The sequence below is a fragment of the Heterodontus francisci genome, chromosome 29, assembly GCF_036365525.1.
Source record: "Heterodontus francisci isolate sHetFra1 chromosome 29, sHetFra1.hap1, whole genome shotgun sequence".
Taxonomy (NCBI): Eukaryota; Metazoa; Chordata; class Chondrichthyes; order Heterodontiformes; family Heterodontidae; genus Heterodontus; species Heterodontus francisci.
Genome location: NC_090399.1, coordinates 58,244,113 through 58,259,114, shown reverse-complemented (window position 1 = coordinate 58,259,114; position 15,002 = coordinate 58,244,113). Strand labels below are relative to the sequence as shown.

Sequence of the window (15,002 nt, the reverse complement as noted above, 5' to 3'; positions counted from 1 at the left end):
AAGGTGGTGGCTATAGAGGTGGTGGATGCATTGGTGGCTATCTTTCAAAATTCTATAGGTTCTGGAAAGGTTCCTGTGGACTGAAAAGTAGCAAATGTATCCTCACTATTTAAGAAAAGAAGGAGAGAGAAAACGGGGAAAGACAGACTGGCAATTTGACGTCAGTAGCAGGGTAAATGTTAACAACTATTGTAAAGGATGTGATACCTAGACACTTAGAAAATGATATGACTGGGCAGAGTCAACATGGATTTATGAAAGGTAAATCATGTTTGAGAAACCTGTTGGAATTTTTTGAGGATGTTTCTTGTAGCGTAGATGAAGGGGAACCAGTGGATGTGATGTATTTGGTTTGTGAAAAGGCTTTTAATAAGGTCCCACACAGCAGGTTAGTAAATAGAATTAGAGCACATGGGATTGATGGTAATATACTGGCATGGATTGAGAATTGGTTAACAGACAGAAAACAGAGAGTCAGAATAAACGGGTCATTCTCAGGATGGCAGGCTGTTACGAGTGGGGGGGGGGGGGGGTGGTGGGGTGGGTGTGGGTGTGGGGGGGTCCTCAAGGATCAGTGCTTCGGATCACATCTATTCACAATCTATGTCAATGATTTGAATGTGTGGACCAAATGTAATATTCCTAAATTTGCTGGAGGTTTCAAAGCCACTTGCACAGGCTAAGTGAATGGGTAAGAACATTGCAAATGGAATATTATGTGAATAAGTGTGAAGTTATCCACTTTGGTAGAAAGAACAGAAAGACAGAATATGTCTTAAATAGTGAGAGATGGGGAAGTGTTGATATCCAAAGGGACCTTGGTGTCCTTGTTCATGAAAGCTAGCAGACAGGTGCAGCAAGCAGTTAGGAAGAGAAATCATATGTTAGCCTTCATTGCAAGGGGATTTGAATACAGGAGTAAAAGTGTCTTGCTGCAATTGTGTAGTGCCTTGCTGAAACTGCACCTGGGGTATTCTGTACTATTTCCGTATCCTTATCCAGGAAAGGACATACCTGTCATAGAGGGGGCAGTACAACGGATGTTCACCAGACTAATCCCTGAGATGGCAGATTGACTTATGAGGAGAGATTGAGGAAACTGGGCGTGTATTCTCTGGAGTTTCAAATAATGAGAGGAAATGTCATTGAAACATACAAAGTTCTTACAGGGCGTGACAGGGTGGATGTTGATAGGATCTTTCCCCTGGCTGGGGATATCTAGAAGCAGGGGACATAGTCTAAGAATAAAAGATAGGCCATTTAAGACAGAGGCAAGGAGAAATTTCTTCATTTAGAGAGTGGTGAAGCTTAGGACTTCTCTATCCCAGGGGGCTGTGGAATCTCAATCATTGAGAATGTTCGAGACCGAATTTGATAGATATCTGAATACTAATGACATCAAGGCATATGGAGACAGTACGGGAAAGTGACGTTGAGGTAGATGACTAGTCATGGTCTAATTGAATGGCGGAGCAGGCTCCATGGGATGAATTGCCTACTCCTGTTCCTAAGTTCCTATGTTCCTATGATTAGCTGGACTCATAATTTGGCAGTCAACCATTTTGTCAGCATGGAAAGCTGAATCTTCATCGTGCCAGAGATATTAGATTGGTTAGATGGTTGGAGAATGGCAGAGGAAGAACTACAAATGGAAAAGAGAGTGAATAACTTGGAAATCAGGGCTTACTGTATGACTGCTGGAGTTGGAAGACAGATTGGCGAACTCGCATTTGTGCCATCTAAATTAGAAAGGTGAGTGAAAATCGATGCCAAGATGGGTATGGATGGGCAGGAATAAGCCAATCGGCTGCCCGTCTTCACCTGACTGGACATTCCTTCCCGTTGAACAGAGAAACATAGGAGCATCGGAGCAGGAGTCGACCATTCAGCCCATTGAGCTTGCCCCGTCATTCAATATGATCATGGCTGATCATCCACTTCAATGCCTTTTTCCCACACTATCCTCATATCCCCTTATGTCATTTGTATTTAGAAATCTGTCAATGTCTGCTTTAAACATACTCCATGACTGAGCTTCCACAGCCCTCTGGGGTAGAGAATTCCAAAGATTTACAACCATCTGAGTAAAGAAATTTCTCCTCATCTCTGTCCTAAGTGGCTTCCCCCTTATTTTGAAATTATTTCCCCTGGTTGTAGACTCTCCAATCATGGGAAACATCTTAGCTTCATCTACCCTGTCTGTCCCTTTAAGTATTTTGTAGGTTTCAATGAGATCTCCTCTCATTCTTCGAAATTCTGGAGAATACAGTCCCGGTTTCCCCAATCTCTCTTCATAGGACAGTCCTGCCATCCCAGGAACAAGTCTGGTGAACATTCACTCCACTCCCTCTAGGGCAATAATATCCTTCCTAAGTAAGGGTACCAAAACTGCACACAGTACTCCAAGTGCAGTCTAACCAAGGGTCTATACAACTGAAGCAAGACTTCACTGTTCCTGTACTCAAATGGGAAATGGGAAGTGAATGGGAATGAAATTCTCCTTGCAACTATCAGGCAGAAAAAAACAAATTTTGGTCTGGTCGAAATCTAAAAATGCAATCACGTGTTTCACTGTAGCAAATGTTGTTCTTTTGAAGTAACTCAGAATATGTTACCGAAGTCTATCCATAAAGACATGCATCTTTCCAGGATTATTAAACTTATGTGCTAGACTAACAGAAAGAGGGAGAGAGAGAGAGACAGTTTAAAAAAAAGATGAAATATTATGCAAGAACTGGCGACTGATCATCTTTCAGAGGAAGGAGAGTTCGTAATTTAATTTTGTCTGTTTGCAGCTAATTTTCTGACAACCGTCATTCTCTCTCGTGGAAACTGTGGTCTCTCTAAATGCATCACTCTTTACTTGGTGGCGATGGTAGTGGCTGATCTCATGGTCCTGATATTTGAAGTAATTTTGCTTGAGATTAAAGATGCTTATTTCCCATATTCATTCCTGAATTATACTCCTCTTTGGAGTCTAAATCTCACCCTGCTTTTTGTTTCGATTGATTGCTCTCTGTCTGGCTAACTTTAGCATTCACCTTTGATAGATTTGTCGTTATTTGTTACCAAACGTTGCGAACAAAATATTGCACCGAGAAAACTGCAGCCACGGTTATAGCAGTGGTGTGTTTCTTATGTATTTTAGAAAATGTTCCAGTCTACTTTATATATGAACCGAGGGAAATAATTAATAATGTACCATGGTCCTGCTATGTAAAATCAAGCTTCTACACCTTACCCATATGGATCACATACTTCTGGTTGGAAACAATTTTAACTCCGTTTGCACCATTTGTGTTGGTCGTGCTGTTCAATGCCCTGACCATCAGGTATATTGTGGTGTCCAACAGAGTGAGAAGCAGACTCAGAGGAAACAAGAATGTTAAGAATCACACTGACCCAGAGATGGAGAACCGAAGGAAGTCCATCATTTTATTGCTCTTAAAATCTGGCAGTTTTATATTGTCATGGATGCTATTTTTCATATGTTTCATATGTGTTCAGTTTACAGATGTTCAACTTTTAGAAGTTAATTACAACGAATCGTTCACCATTGCAAAACAATCCGGGTATATGCTTAGGTGTTTAAGTTCTTGTGCAAACAAATTAATTTATGCAGTTTCCCAGAGCAAATTCAGAGAGGAATTGAAAAATCTGATGGAGCGTCCACTAGCTTACTTCACTAAACTAATCAAGTAAGTTTAATAACTTCATAGAACTAGAATGCAAATGCACACATCCGATGCAAACTGAAGTTGTTCAATTGATATAAACATACCAATGGAGGCTGCCATCTGGTCCGGATACAACATAAAATTGCATAGTCTCACATAGAATATAGCAGTCAGAGCCAGGTCATTCAGCCCGTGCCACCACTCGAGCCATTGGTGTCATACTGATTGAGATCGAAGATGTTTGGAGTATTATTAATTTTTGCCGATAGTCTAAGACAGCACAGCAATAGCCTACATTTATTTAACCACTTTAACTTATTACAACTTTACAATGCAATTCGCAGGAGTATTATTAAAGCAAATGGCTCCAAGCTTTAAGGAGATATTAGGGCAGATGATGAAGAGCTTGGTCAAAGATGCAGATTTTAAGTAATTCTTAAAGGAGGAAAGGGAGCTAGAGAAGAGGACATAATTAAAGAGAGAATTCCTCCAAAGTTCATGGCATTGGCAGCTGAAGGCACAATCTTCAATGGTGCAGTCATTAAAATTGGGGATGTTCAAGAGGCCAGAATTAGAGGAATACAGATATCTCAAAGGACTCGATGGACCGAATGGTCTCCTTCTGTGCCATTATGTCTCTATAACTCTATAACTGCAGAGCTGAAGAAGATTACAGACATACAGAGGGTTGAGACCATGCAGAGATTTGAAATCAACAATGGAAATTGTAAAATCATGATATTGTTTAACTGGGAGGCAACAGATATCAGATCAGAGCAAACATATATCTATTTTTCAAAAGAGAAATAAATCAATTCTACAATCAAATGTGCATTGTTTAACTGTTCTAAAGTCAACAAGGAGTTCCCGAACATATTCTTCAACTCATATACCCTTCAGTAACACATACGGTTATCTGTTGAAACCACTGACTATTCTTTTCCATGGACTTTTTTTGGAGGGGGGGCGGGGTGGTGTTTGATGGTTTTAGTGATAATGTTATACCTGGTCTACATTGTTCCCAAGTTGCAAATTTATAATGTGTAATGTGAATTTTTAAATGTACAGCACATGGAATATTTTGGTCAAATAAAGTTGCTCAACACGTTTAAAATTTTCAACAATCCAATTAGATTGCTGCACGTCTATTCTTTCCCAAGGAAAAGGCAGCCTGCATCAACTATTCTCTAAATATAACATTGTGATACCCGAATAATCTCGTTTGCTGGACGAAGGCTGTAAATCAGTCATGTGTGATCTTTCTTTATTCACCTGTTCAATTCATTCTTTCATCATCGGACAATCCCATCCCACAGGAATCAGTCTAGTGAACATTCGTTTCACTCCCTTTAAATCAAGTATGTCCTTCCTTAGGTAAGGAGAGTAAAACTGTGCACCATACTCCAGGTATGGTCTCACCAATTCCTATACATATGTCATAGACTTTATACCATTATGCGCCAATCCCTTTGCATTAAATGCTAACATACCCTTTGCTTTCCTAATTGTTTGCTGTGCCTTCATGTTAAACTTCTGGGTTTGTGTATTACCAAGTTATGCTGAAAACAATATTCCCCAGTCCTTCCCCATTTAAAATATACTATGTTTTTCTAAGTTTCTATCAAATTGGGGAATTTTGCATTGCGCCACATTATGTTCCAGCTGCCACATTCCTGCTCATGCCTAAACCTGTCTTTAGCCTTTGCAAACTCTTTGCATCCTTCTCACAGCTTACATTCCCACCTAACTTTGCATCGTAAGCAAACTTGGATGCATTACACTCGATCCCCTCATCTAAATCATTGATATAATCTGTCAATAGTTGTGGTTTAAGCACTGATCCTTGTAGTTGGGTAACGATATGTTACTGGTCCAGTAATCCAGAGACTTAGAATAATGACCCAGAGACATTTGTTCAAATTTAAATTGAATTAATTAAATCAAATCTGGATACAATGCTAACATCAGTAACGTTGGTCATGAAACTACCAGATTGTCATAAAAACCCATCTGCTTTATTAATTTCTGGAAGGGAAGGAGAGCGGCCATCCTTTCCCACTCTGGCCTCCATGTGACACCTGACCCCTCTGAAAAGCCTGAGCAAGACATTCAATTGTAGCAAACTGAAACGAAGAAGTGTACTGAGAATAAAACCAGATGGACCACCGAATATCGACCGAAGCACCGGATACAGCAAAGGCACACCCAGCCCACTGGACCCTGCAGAGTCCTCCTCAGTAATATCTGGTGACTTGTGTGAAAATTGAGATAACTGTTCATAGAGTCATTTGTGGCACAGAGGGAGGCCATTTGGCCCATTGGGTCCATGCAGTCTCTCCACAGAGCTATGCTGCCAGTCTCACTCCCTGGCCCGATTCCCATAGCCTTGAAAGTCTATTTCTCTCAGGTGGCCATCCAACGTCCTCTTAAGTCATTGACCATCTCCTCTTCCACCTCCCTTGTGGGCAGCGAGTTCCAAGTCATTACCAACTGCAGTGGAAAAAAAAATGCTTCTTCATATTCTTCCTGCATCGCTTGCCCAAAACCTTCAATCTGTGTCCCTTAGACATTGTACCATTTGTTAATGGGAACAGCTTTTCCTCGTCCAGCTTAACTAAACCTGTCATAATCTTGTACACTTCCATTAAATCTCCACTCAATTTCCTTTGTTCTAAGGAGACCAAAATTAGCTTTTTCAACATAACCTTGTAACTAAAATATTCCATCCCTGGAACCATTCTGTTAAATCTCCTCTGCGCCCTCTCATGGTCCCTCACATCCTTCTTATAGTGTGGTGACAAGAACTTGATGCAATAGGGGCCTAACCAGAGTTTTATAAAGGATCAGCATAACTTATATGCTTTTGTGTTCAATGCTTGTCTCACAGGCTAGTTAAGCAAAGGCCTGTCATTGTCATACTCACAGAATCATACCTTTCAGACAACATCCCAGGCTTCTCCATCAGCATCCCCAGCTTGGTCTTGACTCACCAGCAGGACAGAACAACCAGACCTGGCAGCAAAGTTATACAGTTGGGAGGTCGTGGCCCTGCGAGTCCTCAATGTTGACTCTGCATCTAATTCCCATGGCATTAGATCAAACATGGGCAATGAAGCTTCTGCTGATTACCAACTACCATGCTCATTTAGCAGAGGAATCAATTTTCCGTCATGTTGAACACCACATGGAAGAAGCACTGAGGGTAGCAAGGGCACAGAATGTACTCTAGGTGAGGGACTTCAATGTCCAGCAGCAAAAGTGGCACGGCTCCACGAGTGACTGAGTTCCTCGAGTCCTGAAGGTCATAGCTGCCAGACTAGACCTGCAGCAGGTAATGAGAGAATCAGCACAGGCAAAATACCTAGCTGACCTCGTCCACAACAACCTACTGTTGTATTTTCATCTGTCCATGACAATGTTGGTTGGAGTGGACCACCGCACTGTCCTTATGGAAATAAAGTTTCATCGTCACATTGAGGACAAGATCTATTGTATTCTGTTACACTACCACTGTGCTAAAAGTGATGGACTCAGAACAGATCTAGCTGCTCAAAACTGGGCATCCATCGGCCATCAGCAGCAGAATTGGATTTCCCCACCATTTGAAATTTGTGGACCAGCATTGCCTCATTATACCATTACTATCAAGGCAAGGGACCAACCCTGGTTCAATGATGAGTGTAGGAGAGAATGGTAGGAGCAGCACACAGCAAACTAAAAATGAGGTACCAACCTGGTGAAGCTACAACACAGGAGCTACATGCATGTATACTAAACAGCGGAAGGAGCAGCAATGTATCAGATCAAAGCTCTGCAGTTTTGCCAGATCCAATCAAAAATGGCAGTAGACAATTAAACAACTAACAGCAGGAGGATGACACTCCATGAGCACCCCTATCCTCAATTATGGCGGAGCCCAGCACGTGAGTTCAAAAAACAAGGCTGATGTATTTGCACCGATCTCTTACTGAGGTTCCCAGCATCACAGATGCCAGTCTTCCACCAATTTGATTCACTCCACATGATATCAAGAAATGGCTGAGTTCACTGGACATAGCAAAGGCTATGGGCCCAACAATATCCCAGCTGTAGTACTGAAGATTTGTTCTTCAGAACTACCTGCACCCCAGCCAAGCTAGTCCAGTATGGCTGCAACACTGGCATCTACCTGACAAAGTAGAAAATTACCCAGCGGTGTTCTGTCCATTTTAAACAAACTGCCTAATTACCACACCATCAGTTTACTCTCAAGTATTATCAAGTTGTGGAAGGTGTTATCAGCAGTGTTATCAAGAGGCAGTTACTCATGAATAATGTCCGACATATCTAGGGCAGAGTCATGACACTTGAGGACAAATGGCCAGTCGCCTTGCAAAAGTCAAATACTCAAAAACTATTACCCCTTAGTTAGTCATAGAATCTACTATTGCAGTAGTGATGTAAGCAGATCTGGGGCCCCTGAGGAGATGTCTACTGTAAATAGGAGTGGGGAAGAAGAGGATTTGCTAGGAACTAGGAATAGCTGGGTGAATGATGAAGGCAACCCAAACCCGGAAGAAAGACTACCATCTAATGATTCTACTCACAAACCCAGACAAGAACTCTTGAAAATTGGAACTTGGAATGGGAAGACACTTTATCAGAGTGGTAAAATAGACAACTGGCTGAAAGATGTTAAGACTCAACATCAACATTGTAGGATTGGCAAAGCAAATCAGGTTATGATCTTCTCAGGTGGCAGTGAACATGGAATAGAATCAGAATAATGATGACAAAGAAGGTAGCAAGAACTATGCCGGGATATTGGTCAATATCAGAGACAGTGATTATGGCAGAATTTAAAGGGAAAGCAATGAATATTGCATGTTTACAACTGTATGGACCCACCAGGATCACAGTGATGAAGAAGTGGAAGTATTCTATGAGGAGTTGCAAAACTTATTGAAGCATGTGAAGAGTCGAGACATCTTGCTAGTCACTGGTGATTTGAACACATAAGTTGGCGGAGAGAGGCATGGAAAAGTGATAGGAGCGTTTTGACTAGGAACGAAGAACAGCGAAGCTGAACACCTGATACCCTGATACAGTCCCTGAGGAAAACAACGTGTTCATCTTGAGTGCATTGTTCAAACAACATCCAAGAAGGCTGTACACTTGGAAGATTCCAGGAGATGTTCACAAAAATCTAATAGATTTTCTGATGATCAATGAAAGGTACAAGAACAGCATCAAAAATGCGTTCACTTACACAGCAGCAGACAACAATTCAGATCACTGCCTGCTTATCGTGAAGGTGAAGTTCAAGCTGAAACTCGTGAAAAGAAATCCCATGAAAGACCAAGTTAACCTGGACAGACTGAGTAGAAGATCTGGTGAAGAAGTACACAGTGGAGGTTACTAACAGGTATGAAGCTATACTTCAGGAAGTGACAGATCAATATCTCAGTGAGGAGAAAACAACAGAAAGGCATTGGGAAAGGCTGAAACAGAGCATAAAACATACAAAAACTGAGATGGTGCCGAAAAAAAAGAGAGGAGGAAACCAGGAGTGTATGCTTAATGAAATACTAGATATGATTGAGAAATAGAGACAGAATAAGAAGAATAATTATGAATATGGTGAAATTAAAAAGCAGATCAGGAAAGATTGTAGAGCAGCCAAGGAAAGGTGGTATGAAGACTACTGCGTGGAAATAGAAGAACTGGAGAAAAGGCATAACATGAGGGCATTGCATGAGAAAGTTAAAGCGGGGACAGATAAGAAGTAAAGAATAACTACAAATAATGGCTGTATGAGGAGCAAGGAAGGTGAACTTCTCTTCGAAAAAGAAAGTGCAGAGGAACGATGGGTGAAGTACTTCAGAGAGCTGTATGATGATGAAGACAGATGTGAATTGGAATGATCAGAAGGAAGAGAATTACTGGAGATAATAGAAGCAGAAGTCAGTCCAGCAATCAACAAGCTGAGAACAAAGAAAGAACCTGGAATCGGTGAGATACCAACAGAATGCCTGAAAGCCCCGAATGATGTTCACATTGAGATACTGATTGAGACTGCAACAACATTTACAGAACAGGATTCTTACATGAAGATCTGATGCAGCCGGTGTTCATTAAGCTGCCAAAGAAACCAAAAGCCCGAGAGCGTTCAGAGAGCAGGACAATAAGCTTCTTGAGCCCTGTGATGAAAATGATACCAATAATCATTTTGGGAAGAAATGATCAGTCTATAGAAGCAGAGATAGATGATAATCAGTCAGGATTCAAATCAAAGAAAGGAACATCTTTAACTTGAAAGTAGTTATTGGAAGACACCTGGAAGTGCAAAAACAAACTGTGAATGTATGCTTTATAATCAATGAGAGGCATTTGATAGCATCTACCGTCAGAAAATAATGGAGTGCTTAAACAAACTAGAAATCAACAGAAATGAGAAAAGGATAATTCAGAATCTATATTGGATTAAGGTATTGGGACAAAAGTCGGTCATTCATCTCCTTTACTCTGTTCTGCCATTCAGTTGGATAATGGTTGATCAGTACATCACCTCTACTATATTATAATATCATTCACGAACTTTACTCCATTTCTCTTGATACCCATATTAAGCAAGAATCCATTGGTCTTAGTCTTTAAAAATGTCAGTTGAGGCCCAGCATCCACAGCCTTTTGACTGAGAGTTCCGCTATCTTTTGTGTGAAAAAGTATATCCTGATTTTATTGGCAAATCCCCTTGATTGAATTTGAGGAAATTGTCTCTCAGGTCATTTTATTTAGTATCTAATGGATGTTGCTGCTATCTCTTTTGAATACCACCAATTGTAGCCATCCTCACAATAGTCGCATCTTGAATGCTGGACCTGTTTATTTAAGGAGTTTTAATAAGTCGATAGTAATAGCGTTGGTGTTAATAGTCCCACTGGAGGTCCAGCACACAGGTTTGTTTCTCCAACTGGATCTAAATTGCACTGCTGAGCAGATCTGTTTACCAGGCTCACTCAGTGTTCAGGTGCCTGAGTGATAGGGGGCTCTGGTGCAAAATGTGATTGCCATCGTGAGAACTGCCTCCCTCCCTCGTATCTCCTTGAGCTTCCCGCAAGCTATTTAAGACAGATGGAGGTCCTGCTCCAATTGGGCACAATCATAAATTTGCAGCCCAATTCTGTCATCTGGGATGACATAAGCCAAGTGTGTACCACTTGCTCAGTGAATATTCAGTTCCTATACATCTGCAAAAATTGACAGTGCTAATCTTCTTCACAAACAAACATTTATAATGTCAAATACAACATATGTGTATTTTCCAGTCTGAAAGCATATTAATGAATATATTTGTTTGAATTGGCATGATCAATGATTCAGTAACTACAACTTTAAAAAGGTTGAAAATTTCAAAACTAATTAAATTAATATTCTCTCCTTGGTGTTCCTCATTACCACTGCGAAATGTAAATAACAATTTTCTATTCCCGCTGAGCATTGGAGTACAAACTGCTGCTTAACCTATTTGTTCAAGTGGCTGTAACTAATGTCAGTTATTGCCTGACCTAATTGCCTCACTTGACATTTCTCAAAAGTATAAATCGGGCTCAGTTCAATACATCTCATTAGTGTGTCAATCACACCAAGAGGTTGCTTCGTTTTTAAGAAAATGGGACTATTTATAATTCCACAGATAGAAGAAATTTACTATCCGCTTCTTGCCCTGGTTGGTGTTCCTTGTAAGTTACCATAATCAGTTATTCCTTGTTTTACAGAATGAGAGTGTGCTTGCTGTCAGTCTAGTATTGTCATCTGTCCAGATGTACAGTTTTAACTATTGTCAGTGGATTAGGAAAAAAATGGCTTTAATACAGTTAGCTCAGTGGGCCTGATTTATATGTAAACAACAGTTTACAGAATATTAAACTGGTGCCATTCAGTTTTCATGAATATGCTGCATTGAATAAACCTCTGTTACATAGGAGTCAATGGTCGTCCTGCAATTTGGTTGTTCGAATCGTTATTGGGTATTATAATTTAATTATTCTGTGTTCAATTATGTTATAACAATGAAAATAGTTTACATTTATATAATGTCGTTCATGCCGAATAAAATGCCCAAGATTCTTACAATATCTCTGTTCCCAATACAGACTTTGATATACTATCTAATACATTACACATCTAGTACATTTTCGGGATTTATTTTCCAAAGTCGTGAACAGAATGATTTTCCGTTGCCACATTTCCCTTCAATGTAAATTTTCGAGTTTGTTTGTAATTGTAGCTTTTGTAAAATAATATATTTTTCGTGCAATTTTAGCATTTAGGAATGTTGTTGGAGATGGTTCTTTCATCCAATGAGTTGGGATAGGAAAGTGTGCTCTCAAACCACACTTGTGGGAAAACCCTCATTCTGCAACAGCTGGTCCAACTCAAGGAATCAGACTGGCAGGAAAGCGCACTCAATAATAACTTAACAAATTGTCTTTCATCCTTGTGTCCCAGCAAGGTGAAGACTGCCTGGTGGGAAGCCTGATATATCAGGATGGTTTCTGTCTTTGATCAGGTTGCACTTCAAGTTGGTTTATCTAACAAAACAGGGAAATGAAATGGGATTCCTTAAGGGGAGATACGCTCCTGTTACATTTCTCAAATAGCTAATTCAATTATCCAGGAAAACTCTAAAACCTGGGTCAAGTCTTGCTGTTTGCAATAGTCTAATATAATGTGCAGGTTGACTATTTGTATTGCTGTTCTCGGATATTCTTTATTGTTTCTGTACAAATATGCACCTTATAAATAAAGGCAACCGAAAAGGTCGGCCGGCCGGCCGGAGCTGTACAATTTAAAAAAAAATCATCGTCCCACATTGAGCACCGGAATGAGTGGCGGATCAGCCCCAGTACAAGACATTACAGGAAAAGAGCGAATGTTAACAAACTGTGGACTGAGCATTTAAGATGGTTCAGCATCGAGATAAATTGGGCAGTGAATAAAATGAATCGTCCCTGGTATAAATTGGATGCAGTCCATCTCTAGGCGCGAGTCAAGTGTTTAGTCCAAAAGACTTAATGGCCAAGATTTTACCGAGTTTATAAAATTCTGCCTAACTGTGGGATATTCAGATAGCCGTTTAAAACACATGCAAGACATACCCAAGCATCTGTATTAGTATTTGACAAGGTTATGAATATTGTTTGGATGATTCAGTGATTGACTGGTCTGTTAATTATGTGATTGGTGGATTTACTGATTCATTTGGGGCAATTTTCACTTTGGCTGATGGGACGCCTGATGTTTATTTCTGCTCCGTTCAATGGAAATAAAAAACCGGTTAGAGAATGATAATGGGGAGCTGATCCAATACCGTCCATTTTACACTATTTCCCAGTTTTACATCTCTCTCGAATTTTATTTCCAATGAAGTCAATGGAAATGAAAATGGGGAGAACTGTACAATAGATTGCCGACACGCTATCATCCGTTTAGACTATTGCACAAAGTCAAGAACTGCCCCTTGGTCATCTCACTTTACTTGTGTGTTCTCATTAATTGTATGGAAGGTGCACTAGTGAGAATGATCACCGCATTGTATGTGTGCACCGGGTTACCTGAGAAATGTCTCTCCATTCTGTTGCAGTTAATTATTTTTAAGGTCCACATAAACTGGTCGCGTTATGAAACCGGTTCCAGAGTCAGTTTGGCGCCACCGCCTGGGACAAATTTCACCCAAAGCAAAAGGAAACTGAGTTGAGTAAATGCACAAAAGATTTAGTTAATTTCCGTATAACATATTCTTAAACTGACTGCCCCTGTGAATTGAATGCAATTAATAGTTTCCCTTGTATTCTCTTTTTCTTGTAGGTAATCTAGTGGCGATTGTGATTCTGTCCCGTGGGAGATGCGGACTTTCTAAATGTATCACTCATTACCTGGTGGCCATGGCAGCGGCAGATCTATTCGTGATAATATTCGATGTAATATTTTCTGAGATTAATGACATGTATTTCTCATATTCGTTCTTGGATTACACTCCCGTTTGCAGTCTCAATATCGCCTTGGTTTTTGCAGCCATTGATTGCTCTGTCTGGTTAACTGTTGCTTTCACTTTTGATCGATTCATTGCCATTTGTTGCCAGAGATTGAGAGAAAGATATTGCACTGAAAGAACCGCAGCCATAGTTACAGTGGCTGTGTTTGGACTGAGTTTTGTAGAAAATATTCCAATTTACTTTGAAAACGAACACTTGGAAATTATTGACAACATTGCGTGGTTCTGCAATGTAAAATCAAGCCTGTCTAATTTGCCTATATGGGTAGCATACTTCTTCTTTGACATTACATTAACACCCTTTGCACCATTTGTGCTGATTGTGTTACTCAATGCTGTAACCATCAGGTACATTATGCGGGCCAATAGATTGAGAAGAGGATTCCGGAGAAATAACAATAATGAGAATCACAGTGATCCAGAGATGGAGAACCGAAGGAAATCGATCATATTACTGCTGGCCATTTCTAGCTGTTTTATACTGTTATGGATGGTAACTTTTGTACATTCTGTATGTACACAATTTGCAGGCATTCAGTTTATGCTCACAGATTATAATGATCCATTTGCCATTATGGAGCACACTGGATATATGCTTCAGTGTTTGAGTTCATGCACAAACACATTTATCTATGCAGTAGCTCAGGCTAAATTTAGAGAGGAATTGAAGCATATTATTAAATATCCATTGACTCTAAGTTCGTGGCTTCAAAAAATTGAAACTTAATGTCATCTAATCTCAGCCAACATAGATCACAATATATTCTCTAAATCCATAGATAATTATATAGCACTTTATCGCTGTAGTTCTCCCTCTTCCTGGCAGTCTCTCTCTACATATTAATGCGTAAGAAAACCAATTTAGTGATGGAATGTGTCACTTGACTGAAACCAGGCAGATTCCAATGGGGATAAAATATGTTTGGGGCAGAATGGCAGTATGAGTGATTGCAGATCGATGAGTTGTTTCAATATCTGTCTTATTTTACTTCCCATTGCATTCAATGATTGTAATATTTACATTTGGTGATTGTGTCATACTGGTGATATGGCAGAGCAGGTGAGCTGTTATATTCCTCTCCTAATGTTCCTTTTCAAAGCGAGGGACAATCGGGAGAGGTGCCTAATGGTGGCTAATCCGAAATCACCCGTCTCCAAGGAACAGAAGTAGGCCATTCACTCCCTCGAGCTTGTTCAATGAGATCATGGCTGATCTGCAATCTAACTCTGCATACCTGTCTTTGCCTCATATCCTTTAATATCTTAGACTAACTAAAATCTATCAATCT

At 40.2% G+C, this 15,002-nt stretch overlaps 1 protein-coding gene and 1 pseudogene across 1 annotated transcript; both read left to right on the top strand.

The window, feature by feature from the left end:
• The first annotated feature begins 1,627 nt into the window (after positions 1 to 1,627).
• LOC137345868 (probable G-protein coupled receptor 139) lies at positions 1,628 to 3,702 on the top strand (annotated as a pseudogene).
• Positions 3,703 to 10,072: 6,370 nt separating this feature from the next.
• Positions 10,073 to 14,440, top strand: LOC137345867 (probable G-protein coupled receptor 139). The gene is made up of 3 exons (XM_068009115.1): positions 10,073 to 10,144; positions 12,168 to 12,171; positions 13,527 to 14,440. Exons 1-3 carry the CDS (start codon positions 10,073 to 10,075, stop codon positions 14,438 to 14,440), a joined length of 990 nt encoding a protein of 329 aa, XP_067865216.1.
• The last annotated feature ends 562 nt before the right edge of the window (positions 14,441 to 15,002 follow it).